The sequence below is a fragment of the Bos mutus genome, chromosome 22, assembly GCF_027580195.1.
Source record: "Bos mutus isolate GX-2022 chromosome 22, NWIPB_WYAK_1.1, whole genome shotgun sequence".
Classification (NCBI taxonomy): Eukaryota; Metazoa; Chordata; class Mammalia; order Artiodactyla; family Bovidae; genus Bos; species Bos mutus.
The window spans coordinates 66,614,463-66,628,684 of NC_091638.1; the positions used below are offsets into that span (position 1 = coordinate 66,614,463).

The following is a 14,222-nucleotide window of genomic DNA, read 5'->3' on the forward strand; positions in this document are numbered from 1 at the left end:
GCGTGCACACACACACACACACACACACACACACACACACTCACACTCTTAACTTCTTTCTGGTTGAACCAAGATCACCCCAAACTCCCGAATTTTCTCTCAGAATCCAGAAACTGACTGTCCTAGCCAGATTAGCAGCCTTTATGCAACACAATGAACCCTTACCTTCACATCAGCAATGAGAGCATCTTCGTCTTCTATCCCTGTAGGGACGCATTTCTTGTGCAGTGGCAGAGATTCCAATTTATCTACAAGGCAACGAAGGCCTTCAAGCTCAAAATGGGTCAGATGCACCTGTCGGTCCTTTCGGGGGCTACACTGGGAATCCCACACTTGGCCATTCTGGGAACCCCGGCTAGAGTCAGAGGATGAGTCCCCAGACAAAGTTTTCTTCAGACTTGGAAGACTTCGGCAGGTTTTGCCCAGTCCATCATAATCCAGGTTGACCCCATTGGCCACAGGGCTGGTGAGGACAGAACGTCTACTGCTCAAGCGCCGGGGCTCTCGGTCTACTGCTTCCTCGTCCCCGTTTCCAGACTCCAACCCATTTAACTCCAAATCTGCCAGTATGAAGAGAAAGTGTGGTATGAATGTGCCACTCGGCCATGTGATCAACAAGAGAAATAGGTAGTTATGGGAGGGGCCCTGAAGTTATAAACAACAAAGTCACCCCAGTTTAAAAACAGTCTTCCCTATTCCAACCCATTTATCTACTGCTGAAAATCAGTTACAGGTAAAAACAGGATCCTGAGTTAGTAGGACAACTGAGGCAACAGTCAATTGGATTTTTAAAGGATTGGGAAGGGTTCAGTCTTTAATAAACAGTGTGCTGAAAATAAGTTACCCATGAAAATAGCTGTACATGAGTTTCAAGTTCAAACTTAATTTAAGGATTATGATCTCATTATCTTTTAAAAGACTAGTACTAATATGAAGCACACTGCCTTCCCTGGTTGCTCAGTGGTAAAGAATCTGCCTGCCAATACAGGAGACACGGGTTCGATCCCTGGGTCAGGGAAGATCCCCTGGAGAAGGAAGTGGCAACCCACTCCAGTATTCTTGCCTGGAAAATTCCATTGACAGAGGAGCCTGGCAGGCTACAGTCCATGGAGTTGCAAAGAGTCAGACATGATTTAGTAACGAAACAACAAAAACATGAAGCACATATATTTAAAAACCACCTTTGTTCAAAATTTTGGCCATAAAATTAAGCTTTGGAATCAAAATCTTAGCAACATGGCTAATAAAATAACATGAATATTTTTTAAAGAAAGATTTTGATAGTCAAAACAAAAGAAAGTTTTGAAAGAAGAATTTTTAAATGTTAACTAGTCTTTTATTATGAAAGAAATAAATGCTGACTATTAATAATTTAGAAAATACAGGAAGGTGCAAAGAAGTAAGTCATCCTGTATTTTCCACCCTTGGAGAAACTCAACCGTGTGATGGATTGTCTTTCCATCTTTTTCTATACATATGTGTATAACTACAACTTGACATATTTTCAAACAAGATTAGGATCATGCTGTATATACAATTCTATATCTTGCTTTTACATATTGTTGAGCATGTTTTATTTTCAAATGACAACATCAATTATCCTCAGAGGAAATGCTAAGGCAAAAAGTATTTTGCTTACGTGACCACAGGATATGGCAGTGTTGGCTCCTCTTTATTTTCAAGGCATGGACTAGCCTAAAAATGTATAACTGAAACTACCTTGACATCCAATAAAATATTTCTCCAATGTAAGTTAGGGAGACATTAAAACTCAGAAGAATACACATTTTAGAATCTTACCAACATGATTTAAGTTGTAACATTCTCATTTATTAACTCTTAGATCATTAGCAAGTTTTTTAATTTCCTTGAACCTTGATGTCACCATTTGTAAAATATGGATGATATACACACCTCACAGGTAATAACAACTTAATGGATACAGACTGCTTAGTTTGGTGCCTGAAATACAGTAAGAGTAACTCTGATGATGCAATCCTAGTTTTTATTGTGCCAAAGACCATTCTTTACACAATAGAACATGTTAAGACTTTTTTCTGCCCATACAGAGCCGCTTGCAGTATCTTAGTTCCCCAACCAGGAACTGAACCTGGATCACGGCAGTGAAAGCACAGAGTCCTAACCACTGGACCATCAGGGAATTTCCAACTGATTACTTTCTTGAAGAGCAAAGTACTAACACCAGATGAGATCCAGAATATTTCATTTAGCCCTAATAATTCACATCTGGGTAGGAGATCAACTGTAACCATATTAACTTCAATGAATGGATTCGGTACTTCTAAGTAGATAAGTAAAAAGATAAACCATAAAAAAACAACTGGGGAATAGCCTTTGGAATATTCCTGGCCTTACCCTCAGTCCTGTGGAGTATCTTGAAAGTTCCTGTAGGTGGAACACTTACCCATGCTAAGAGACTCTTTCTGAAATTCCTTAGTTAGGTGAGAGCGGTTGGTTATGCAGTACACATAGCGCTCCAGCACGTACCAGCACATCTCGTAGTAGAATGGATAGCGGAACTTATTAGGAACCTAACACGGGAACAAAATAATGAGAAAGCCAAGCTAATAACAATTTTTCAGGAAAGAGAGTAACAAACAATCACTCCAATAACTAGCCCAGGAAAATCTCTCTCTAGTTAACATGTAATCCTAGGTTGCCATGTGGAGCAAGAATTTAAGTGAATCTCTCAACTTAAAAACTGTTGGTCTTGGGAAATCATCAAAAAAGATAAGAGGTACTTGGAAAGACCATTTACAACTATCAAGAAGCTGTCTTGTTGAGTGGGAAAGCATCAAACAGAAGTTTTGAGGCAGAGAGTAAAATGTTAGTAAGGCACAATATACTTTCTGTACATATCAACCATTCTTGCCTGTACCTGAATCAGAAGGCCATGAAACACAGAATATAATGGAAAATGTTTTTATTATGTCCTTACATACATAAAGGTACAATTAGAAATGCATTCCCAAGCTATATCTCATCTAGGACACTAGACTGAGTATTTCCTCCCACTACTAGCTCTCAGCTTGCCTGCTTCATAATACTCTACCAAGATGGTATGTCCGCAAATCAGGTTACTATTCCATGTGGCCTCATCAGCTGCTCTCTTTAGCTTTCTTCCATTCTTCCCCAAAACAGTATGAAATTATTCCAAGTGAATTATAGTAAAAATAACTGCCCTTTAGATTTATCATGGTCAGGGAACCTGCATATCAGCATGGATCAATCACCGAGCAAGATCAACCATGGAGATTATCTTAAATACAGGCATACCTCATTTTACTGTGCTTTACTTTACTGAGTTTCAGAGATATTGTGGCCTTTTTTTTTTTTTTTTAAATTGAAGGTTTGTAGCAATCCTGCATTTGTCAGATGATGACTAGCACTGTTTAGCAATAAAGTGTTTTCTTTTCCTGTTTTAACTCTTGTCTATCTTTATTGTTTGTTTTTTTAATCAATCATTTTTTAATTGGAGGATAACTGCTTTACAGAATTCTGTTGCAATAAAGCATTTTAAAATTAAAGTACATACTTTTTTTAAAAGCTACTGTACATTATGTATATAATGCTACTGTACATTAACAGACAAGTAATGTAAAAATAACTAACAGACTATGTATAATGTGAATACAACTTTTATATGCATTGGAAAAAGAAAAATACTGTGCTTCAATTTATGGTAATATTCACTTTATTGCAGTAGTACTGAACCAAACCTGCCAGATCTCTGAGGTATGCTTGTATATTCTGCCTGTCTTCTTTCAGAGAGGGCTTCTTTCAAAAGGATAAGGAAAACAATACTTTTAGGATTGATCTGAATATGTAACTCCTGAGAATGTTCCCACCTACTTTTCAAAGCTCCATGTCAGGCAATCTTTTCAAATCGAGGAGACTCAGATGGACATCCCTTTTCAAAACCCTTCACTAGGTCACAGGGCATCACTGGGGAATAAGATCACTTTCCTCATTGCAAGGCAGGAGAGACATGTACTTTTCATTAGCTTTCCAATGCAAAGGGGCTTTAGGCTCTGAATCTTAGTCTCTGATGCCACTACAGCTTCAACAACTAGAAGAGGTTTCTCCTCCCTTGTTTGAAAATAAAATAAATTTACTTCTGGTACACCAGGAGGGAACACAAGAATTAACAGATACTTGATCCCCCCTAAATTAAACATAATACACTGCACTTCTCTGTTTGCCTTTTAAGTTTTAAAAAATAAAATAAAGTAAAATAAAATATAAAATGGGCATTACACTTTTAATTTTTCACTTGGAACTCAAGAGACTGAACTAATAATAGCCAGGACATCATACACCCAAACTACCCCGTTACATTTTACCTATGCTGCTAGATACCCAGAGCACACAATTTCTAAGGCTGGGCTGGAATTCTTGAAAAAAAAGTTTTTAATATTCATTATAAAATTATTGAACCTTTAAGCACTATCAATAGACTTACCAATGCTCAATTCAAATAGTCTATTTCTATACCGGCATGGCAAAAGTAACTAACATATTGCATTAAATTTATAACATATTTTATATTTCTTTACTAAAGCATTCTCTACATATTCTCTTTTACGTTAAACTTTGTTAAGTTTAAAGAAGTTGGTAACATAATAAATGTATGTCAGGTTGGTACTGGCAATGTAAAAGCTTGGGTGTGGAAAGCAAAAAAAAAAAAAAAAAAAAGTGTGTGGACATGTGTAGAGGACCCAGTGAAATTTCATGGAAACACAGAGAGTTCCTTATTTGGAAGGAAAGAATTAAGACATATTTAGGAAAAATGGAATAGTATGTCAGATACTGAAATTTGACATTTTCTGATAAACAAAGTCTAGGAAAATCAGATAGACAAACCAAGATTAGTTATTACCAGTTTAACAGTCTGCAGGAGACTTTTCCATGAAGAGTTAAGGTGCTCATTTTACCTACAGTATTAAATATATATCCTCCCTTTCTTCCCTCAAACTGAGCAAACAATTAAGCAATGGACATAATGGCAATTTTTAGCCAAAAAAGCAAATGCTTTTTAAAAATATTTTCAGATTGAATCTTACACCAAGGTAGATGGTATTACTGCAAAATGATTTTGAGTTAAATAAGAGTATTTTACTATGAAATTATGTGATTTTTCTCTTTTAAAAATTTTAACTATTTTTACTGTTACTTTAACTTCCAATTTACTAAACTACTATTATATCTTCTGTAGTTTCACTACTTTTAACAAACAAGCTATAAAATTCTATAAAATTCAAGCACTGTATCGTCTCTTAATTCTAACAGGGCAATCTCTATAACTCCGACAGCAACAATCTTGTCTCTTATGTATAATATTTATGTAATAGGTAGCTCTAACCAAAATACATGTTTCAAAACAGGCACCAAAATGATTAACTGATCATTAGTCAGTAACCATTCCTTCTAAAAATTATGAATTCATTAATTATTTTTAAATTTTTAATCCTGAAAACTTTCAAATCCACCAAGTTTATAGAGCAGTACCACTAAGACTTTCAGAGCTCTTCCATGATTCATCAATCATTAACATATCACACTTTTAAATGGTAGGGGGTAAGGCAGAATCTAACTAAAAGAGAATTTTGTGACATAAGAAAATTGTATGAAATCAAATTTCAGTGTCCATAAATACAATTGTATTATATTTGAGCCATCCTCACTTGTTTAAATGCTTCTTTCTACAAGGCAGAGTAAGTGCTTGTGACAGATACTGTATGGCCCACAATGCCTAAAATATTTACTATCTGGTTCTTTACAAAAAAGTTTGTCAACTCTTGCCTTAAGGTATCTACTGCATGTAACTTTTCCCCTATATATCCTGGATGATTTATCAGCTATGTAACACCCTGTGAAAAACTGACAAAATAAGACACACAAATCATTTTCTGTAAAGTTTAATTCTCTCATGGAACCCCAGTTGAGAAAGGCGGTGTACACATTTATATGTTAAAGTAAATAGTTTGAGTGTTACACAGTAAGCAGAGTAAAAATAGATATATGAAACATCTTCACATTTAATTCTTACAGTTACTTACCCGTGTTCGATCTTCAATGTTGTATATCTTTAACTGCATGGGGATATTGAAGCTATGCAAAAAATTGCCTCCAAACACCAAGGTGTCTGTAGGAGTATACACAGCATGAATCCAGCCTAGGAGAAAGGGAACGGAGGGCAGAGGCTATAAGCACTCACTGTAGTGTGGCTCCCTCAGAGGTTAGAGTAGACGACTCACTTTTTTCCATCTTGCTTACCTGAGGGAATGACGAAGGTATAGCCCTGCTTGAGCTCAATGCGTTGGCAATCTGATACCCGGTCACCCAGAAAGATGTCTCCCTGTTTCCCTGACAGCAGCCAATTCTCGTACAGCTCCAGGTTGTGGGCTGTAGGGGGGATGAGCCAGAAGACCTGTGAGTTAAAAAACTTCAGTCTGTTAACAGCCATTGACATGACCCAGTCGTCTCCCTCAACTGATAAAACAGGTACAAAGTTAAGACCAACAGGTAGAAGAGAAGCAAGCAATCCTCCCAGCCTACAGAACTTGACCATTTGGGAAATTCTAGAGGCCTCAGGGAAGTAGACCTTTTCTGTCCTCCACTTGATCAAACAGCATTAGGGCTTCCCTGGGGTTTGATTGTAGAACCCGGAACCTATACAGGACTTGGAGAGAAGGAGGGCATTAAGCTTGTCACCTAGGCAGTCCCTTCCTTGCCCCTAGCTGGCTGGCCTCAGTTAGTTAGGTATACAATATCTTCAAAAGACAGGCCTGGGTTGCTCGATTCCAAGATCAAAAGGACAAAACTCAGGACACCATCTAAATAGATTTAAAGTAAACAAAGTGACTCTGGATTTGGAGATATAGCTGTTCTAATTCAGCCCTCACATTTTAAAAGCATCATCTGTTTTCATTCCAGTTCTACTTTTCTCTCATAAATGCTTTTACTTCTTAACAAGAAAAAAAGGATCACAATAAGAGTATAATACTATAAACCTCTGGTATTAATTCTACATTTCCATTCTCATACAGCATTCAGAAGCACTCTCAGAAGCTGGAATATAAGGCTTTATGAATGAGGATAGTCTTTAAAAATCTATTTATATCCCCATACAGGACTTAAAGGCTTCCTCTGGCTACATTTCAGACCAATGTCGCTATATAGGGAAAAGTGGTCTGGGACCCAGTTGACTGATTTCATTGTCAATCTAGCCCCACTTTGTGTTCCCTTCTACTATTTACTATACTTCCACATAGAGAAGTTATCTTTTCCTCTTAAAACCACTTCCTTGCCTTCATTTGGAGAATTCTGCTTTGGGAATTTATAAACAGGACTGTTGAAGTTTACTAAGTACTGGTGCCAATATTGGCAAAAGGAAAATGGGCTAGATAGATACCAATTTCTACTGGATTCTAGCCAAGAAAGTCAACTTAGTCTATGATTCTCTCCAGATTCGTGTATGTGTATCTCCTAATAGACTAGTTTTCAGGGTATATGAAGCATGCATGAACTGAAGCTAAGTCATATAACCGGCTTCAGATTCCAAGCCCCATCACAACTGTGACCATACCTTTCCCCCTTGATGGATATGATACCAAACAGAGGTACCACCGAAGTCCACATGGAAGTCAGTATAGCAGCCTCGAACACTCATCAGACAGTACCTGACCCAAAAAAAGCAGTAGAGTTAGTGCACTGATGAGAAAAAGGAGACTTCCCACCACAATGCCACACTCTCCCCTGTGTACTCCCCTCCATCTTCCACCTGATATGAACTCCCAGCTGATGAGAGGAATGCAATCTCAAGTCATCATAGTATCAGAAGAAAAGTTTGTTTTCCTTTATGTTACCATGGCTATGGGGCTCTTACATACACTCTTCCTTTGGAACTAAACTCGACTGTCTTGGGACATGAAGCAAGGTTGCTAAGGGAGGACCCATTCCTTGCTATCACTCTGGTCTCCCACAGCACACTGAGGAAATGCAGGGTAAGCCACTTACTTCTGCACTTTAGGATACTGCATCTCCAAGATGGCATTTGTTGATTCAGTCTGACTTTCTTTCAAATGCCTTGGCCACATATTGTCTACCCAGTCAATGAAATCCACCTTTAAAAGGAGGAAGAACGTTTAGGTTGGGATTAAAGAGAAAGCTAAAGTCAAGAAAAACAGAAATTCTCAAAACACATACTGAAAGACTACAATTTAACTTCCAGCAAGCTAACAATCTTCTGTTAAATTCGGGGTCAACAGGCAAACATTATAGATATAATTATTAAGTGAAAATAAAGACTAATGGTTCCACGAGCATGATCACAAAGATAGCACTAATCAAAACAAAGTCATTAAAAAAAAAAGTCATTAAATGATGCAGTAGTACCCAATAAAACCCTCTGTGTGGCAGACTGGCATAACCAGCTATACTGACGGGGGTGGGGGTTGAAGGGTGGAGATAAAAGGCACTGTCTGGAAGATTCCTGTAAACTTATTGAAAGACAAACTGCTACAAGAGCCAAGATACCAAACATTTAAGAAAAGGAAAGGAGAGGGGAGGAGGAAAGGAAAGGGGAGGAGAAAAGAATTCCATAGGGATTTTCAGCCTTATATGAGCAATGTGCTACAGAACCTACTGGGTTAGGAATCAGAGTTCCAGGTCTATCACGTTTTCTCAAGATCTTTTGTGAGGCTCTGGAACTTATCTGTAAAATGAGGATAATTACCTCAAAGGAATATTGTGAGGATTACATGTAAAAACATGTTAAAATTTTTTGAAATAATGTTATCAGAGTTTAGGAATCTGGTTTTTTCCTTTGGCCACACCATGCAGCATGGGGAACTTCCCCCACTAGGGACTGAACCCATGCCCTCTGCAACGGAAGCATGGAGTCTTAACCACTGGATCACCAGGAAGTCCAGGAACCTGTTTTAAATAATATGTGCTGAAAGAAATGAGAAATGAAAACAGTATGAACTTCTTTAAACACTTTACACTGAATTGTAACATGTCCTATATCTTCAAATGTCTGCACCCAACCACTGAACTCCAAGAAACAGTCTTAAGTAGCTAAGTGTGAGTCAAACAACCATGGATTCAGCAAAGCACTGGTGCTACAGATGTCTAACTTATGGCTATAAAAAAGATGTATCTGGTAAGCTGTATAACTTATGTCTGTATATACTTCATCATTTATTTCCTTACAACATATATCTAGATGCTGCCGCATCACTTCAGTCGTGTCTGACTCTGTGCAACCCCAGAGACGGCAGCCCACCAGGCTTCCCCATCCCTGGGATTCTCTAGGCAAGAACACTGGAGTGGGTTGCCATTTCCTTCTCCATTGCGTGAAAGTGAAGTCGCTCAGTCGTGTCCGACTCTATCGACCCCATGGACTGCAGCCTACCAGGCTCCTCCATCCATGGGATTTTCTAGGCAAAATTACTGGAGTGAGGTGCCATTGCCTTCTCCGATATATCTAGATAAATGCATACAATCTGTGTGTAATGATATAGGCGAATATCGAGTGGATACTCAGATGTAAACCGCGAGTTTTTGGAAGGGGTCACTGATGACATGCAAGTTTAAGCAAGTGAGGAACAACTATGAAGATTCACTTTCTGGCCCATTTCAAAGAATTTCCACTCAGGGATCCAACAGCTTTAACCAAGCATCCACTGGGCCTAGGAACACTGACTGAGCTCCAGGTTTCTTTCTTCTCATCAAACAAAACCTAATTTCTGCTCTCTTAGTGTAGTGGCCAGGATCTCTCATCTCCTGGAACTGTCCTTTGGAAAGCCTTTACCAGAATAAAGGATAACTGACTTGTTCAATATACTTACTCTTAAGTTCTTATGTCTGGACAGGAACAGGAAAAATTAGGAACATATGAGTATTTTTTTGTTAAGTGTTCACTCAGAGACAGTTGGATTTTTCTGGCTAGAGTTCTCACCTGCAGCAGTAAGTCATTCTCTATCCTCTTTCTGTTTGATATTATTGGGTATCATCTGACTACCAAAAGAATACTGTAGTAAGGTGTTCATACCTCCTTCTTAGGTTACTCTTTAGGCTCTGGATAGGCCTTTTGCTAAATGGTTACATCCGTTTGAGAACAAGTCTCCAGGACGGATAATCAGCAGTTTCTACCTGTTCTGTACCAATACAGGGCCAAACTGGGACATAATCAAATCACATACTGCAAAAACAGCTCATCGCCTTCCATGAACTAATTTCCCCATCACCAAACAAACTTGCACATTGTATCTGCTACTTCTTCATCTACTTCTAAGTTACTGCTGGAATGAGAGCAGAAGCCATCTCTCTCCTCTAGACAGAATCTCACTTCATGCTACCACCCAAAATGGACAGTTCAAAGTTGCCCAGCTCACTCTCCTTGCACCTACTTTTGCACATACTATTCCTCCTGCCTGGGATTCTGGTCTTTCTTCTCTGCCTCACTTCTTGTTTCATGTCAAGATTGGAGATCTCTTTACATCACACTGACAGAACATTTTCCCTTGGTCTGTACATACCAATGTGTTAGTGGTAATAATGCAACAATCTAGTAAGTTGAAGGTACGTATGTATACGTATATATAAACATTATTATAACAAATTAACCACATTTTAACTTTAAAAGTCAAAGGGTACAATTAGGATAATTTAAATGAAGATGGGATAAAACACTGAGACTTTAAAATAATGTTTAAAATATTAGTACATTCCAAATTCCATTGCTCCAGATGGAATACTTGACTCAAGTGAGTTCTGAGAGAGGAATAAAAGTGGTCCAAAAATGACTAAGTATATTTTAAAAGTGAAACCAATCCCCCTCAAGGAAAGGATCTTGTAGATAGCCACTTTCATGAGAGAGGTTAAATCAGTATCTACCTCAGGAAAGTTAAGCACCAAAAACTAACTTCCCCCCATGCTGGGTTGTCAATCTGTTACTACTAATCATCCAACAGCATCTACTCACCTGCCTCTAAATCATTTTTCTCCCAAGCACCTCTACAAGTATAAACCTACAGGATAGAAATTTACTAGGCAAACTTCCTATTTACAGTTCTTATCAGAGTGAATTTTAAGACTCTTCCCCATTACATGCAAGTGACAAAGTTCCAAAATTATCAGAATGGCCTCTCCCTATAACATAATCAAGTGATGTTGGAAATGATGACCCCTCGAATAATACAAGTTAAATACAAGTTAAATTTTCTTGTTCATCTTCATCTTCATCCTGGTATGTTTAAGAACTTCTCCCAGTGTATAAACAACCCTCCTGGTGACAAAGACAATGTGGAGACAACGATTAGACTAACCGTGGAGGGCCTCTGCACCATGTTCTCCAGCCTGGTGTGGCTAAACTCTAAGCTGATGACATTATAGAGTTTTTCTCGCTCCTCCTCTGGGGTCTCATAGTAGCGTGTCCACTGAGCCATGGTCATTTCAATGCCTTTCTGTGTGTTCACATCCATGACATCCACCATACGACGACTCCCTGCCATGAAAGACGCACTCATCATTTCTACTGAGCCACTGATATCCTTAAATATATTAAGAATATAAGATACAAATGAAAGTAAACAAACTATCCTTTTTCCCTTACAGTATTCAGCAATAAATAGACAGGAAATAATTGTCACTTGAAAGAGGTAATCAACAGAAAATCAAATCAGAAAGAATGAGAATGACAATGATTAATACTAAAAACAATAATCACTCCCTATGGCATGTTTACTACATGGTCAGGCGTTGAATCTTTATTCAATATCTCAATCCTAACAATTTTAAGTACTAAGTACCATTCATAGATGATAAATTTCGTACATTCCATAAATATTTACTGAATGATAAAGACATCTTAATGGACACAAGATTCTCAACCAACTGTAATAACCACAACAGAAGGCAGAATGCCAAAGAGGCAGCATAAAATAGCAGGGGGAGAAAAAACAGCCTCAGAGTCAAAGAGACCTAAGTTTAAATCTCAGCTCTAATATTATTTAGGCAAGTTATTTAGTTTTTCTAAACCTTAATATTTTCTTCTATAACTTGGGAATAATATCACCTTGTGGGCCAATGTGAGGATTTAGTCAATGAAGTAAAATGTTTGACATAAAATAGATGCTAATTAATTAAACGGTAGTAAAAATGAAAAATCAAAAGACAAAAATTGTTTTAACTAGACTGATCGGAGAAGGCTTTTAGAAAAAGAGAGGGAAGAGGAGACATTTGAGTTGGGCCTGGAGGACTAAACAGAATTTCAGCAAGATTCAACAGTGTGAATTGCAAGCAGAGGTAATAGCATAAGAGAAGATATGGAGAGGCAGTCCAGCTGAAAAGTTAAGAAAATAGTGGTCAAGGAGGTACAGGCCTGGGAGGCCTGGCGTGCTGTGATTCATGGAGTCGCAAAGAGTCGGACACGACTGAGCGACTGAACTGAACTGAACATATGATTCTGATGCAAGTCATCTGTGGACTATAAACCCATGAGAATGCCTGACCAATAGAGAAAAGCTGTGGTGGCCCATTAACTTATGGATCCAAAGAATTACTTCCTGGAGGTCATTAGGAAAAAAAAGTCAAGTAACAGACCAATAGGTACTCTACTATTAGGTTTTCTGAAGCCCCCTGAGAACCCTGCCTTGTGAAGAGTAACTACTAAACAGATTTCCTGAGTATCTACTACACCCCAGAGACTGTGCTGAGTAATAGGAAATACACAGTGACAGGAGGAAAAGCGAAATCTAACACAAAAACATGTAGGGGAGTGAAAAATACAGGGATTTAGAGAACCTTCCTCTACCTCGGACATTCACCTCTTGGATAAACAGTTTTTCAGTTGTCTAAAAAAAGCCCTCAAGTGGCCAATAGACAGTACTGCAATACTTCATTTCAAAGGGGAAGCTGGCACTGAAGCTTCAGCACAGAGGACAAGGCACAACGGAAGCCCAAAGCACCTTTCGTTTCACGTTCTGTTAGAAACATTTCTAAAACATTTTTATCCACTTTACTGCCTTATCATGTATATGAGAGTAACCATCTCTGAATTCCTGAGGATCCTGGCATGTCTCAGGGCCACACTGAACACCAATGATGAGCAGATGGTAAAAGATTTGCCTGCAATGTGGGAGACCAGGGTTCGATCCTTGAGTTGGGAAGAGCCCTTGGAGAAGGGAACAGCAACCCACTCCAGTATTCTGGCCTGGAAAATCCCTGGAGCCTGGCAGGCTACAGTCCATGGGGTTGCAAAGAGTCTGACATGACTGAGTGACTTTCATAAGTGACACCAGAAGTTTCCTTCTTTAATTATACTGCTCTAATTTGCTTTTTTCCCCCTAAATTTTGAATATAATGAAATACAAATCTGACTAAAGACTCAAGTTAACCAATCACTGATGAAGAGATATTTTAATGTATTTACTTCGCAGTTTATGAAGTTTCAAACCTTAGCCATGTTACCAAATGTCAGTTAAGTCAGTCAGTTCAGTCGCTCAGTCTTTTCGACCCCATCAACCACAGCACGCCAGGCCTCCCTGTCCATCACCAACTCCCAGAGTTGACTCAGACTCACGTCCATCGAGTCAGTGATGCCATCCAGCCATCTCATCCTCTGTCGTCCCCTTCTCCTCCTGCCCCCAATTCCTCCCGGCATCAGAGTCTTTTCCAATGAGTCAACTCTTCGCATGAAATGGCCAAAGTACTGGAGTTTCAGCTTTAGCATCATTCCTTCCAAAGAACATCCAGGACTGATCTCCTTTAGAATGCAATGGTTGGATCTCCTTGCAGTCCAAGGGACTCTCAAGAGTCTTCTCCAACACCACAGTTCAAAACCATCAATTCTTCAGTGCTCAGCTTTCTTCACAGTCCAACTCTCACATGCATACATGACCACAGGAAAAACCATAGCCTTGACTAGATGGACCTTTGTTGGCAAAGTAATGTCTCTGCTTTTCAATATGTTACCTAGGTTGGTCATAACTTTTCTTCCAAGGAGCAAGCGTCTTTTAATTTCATGGCTACAGTCACCATCTGCAGTGATTTTGGAGCCCCCAAAAATAAAGTCTAACACTGTTTCTACTGTTTCCCCATCTATTTGCCATGAAGTGATGGGACCAGATGCCATGATCTTCGTTTTCTGAATGTTGAGCTTTAAGCCAACTTTTTCACTCTCCTCTTTCACTGTC

At 38.7% G+C, this 14,222-nt stretch overlaps 1 protein-coding gene across 4 annotated transcripts in view; it reads right to left on the reverse strand.

The window, feature by feature from the left end:
* Positions 1–14,222, reverse strand: part of KDM2A (lysine demethylase 2A) — a 91,079-nt gene that overhangs the window by 23,893 nt on the left and 52,964 nt on the right. For 3 of the 4 annotated variants that reach the window (XM_070359791.1, XM_070359789.1, XM_070359790.1), the window contains exons 6-12: positions 11,355–11,533; positions 8,041–8,147; positions 7,610–7,703; positions 6,298–6,451; positions 6,081–6,196; positions 2,426–2,552; positions 166–560 (exon numbers count right to left, since the gene is read on the reverse strand). In XM_070359791.1, coding sequence (XP_070215892.1) covers positions 166–560; positions 2,426–2,552; positions 6,081–6,196; positions 6,298–6,451; positions 7,610–7,703; positions 8,041–8,147; positions 11,355–11,533 — 1,172 coding nt within the window. Of the gene's footprint in view, positions 1–165; positions 561–2,425; positions 2,553–6,080; positions 6,197–6,297; positions 6,452–6,625; positions 6,672–7,609; positions 7,704–8,040; positions 8,148–11,354; positions 11,534–14,222 lie in introns of those variants that run through there. The other variant, XM_070359792.1, reaches the window with a different exon arrangement.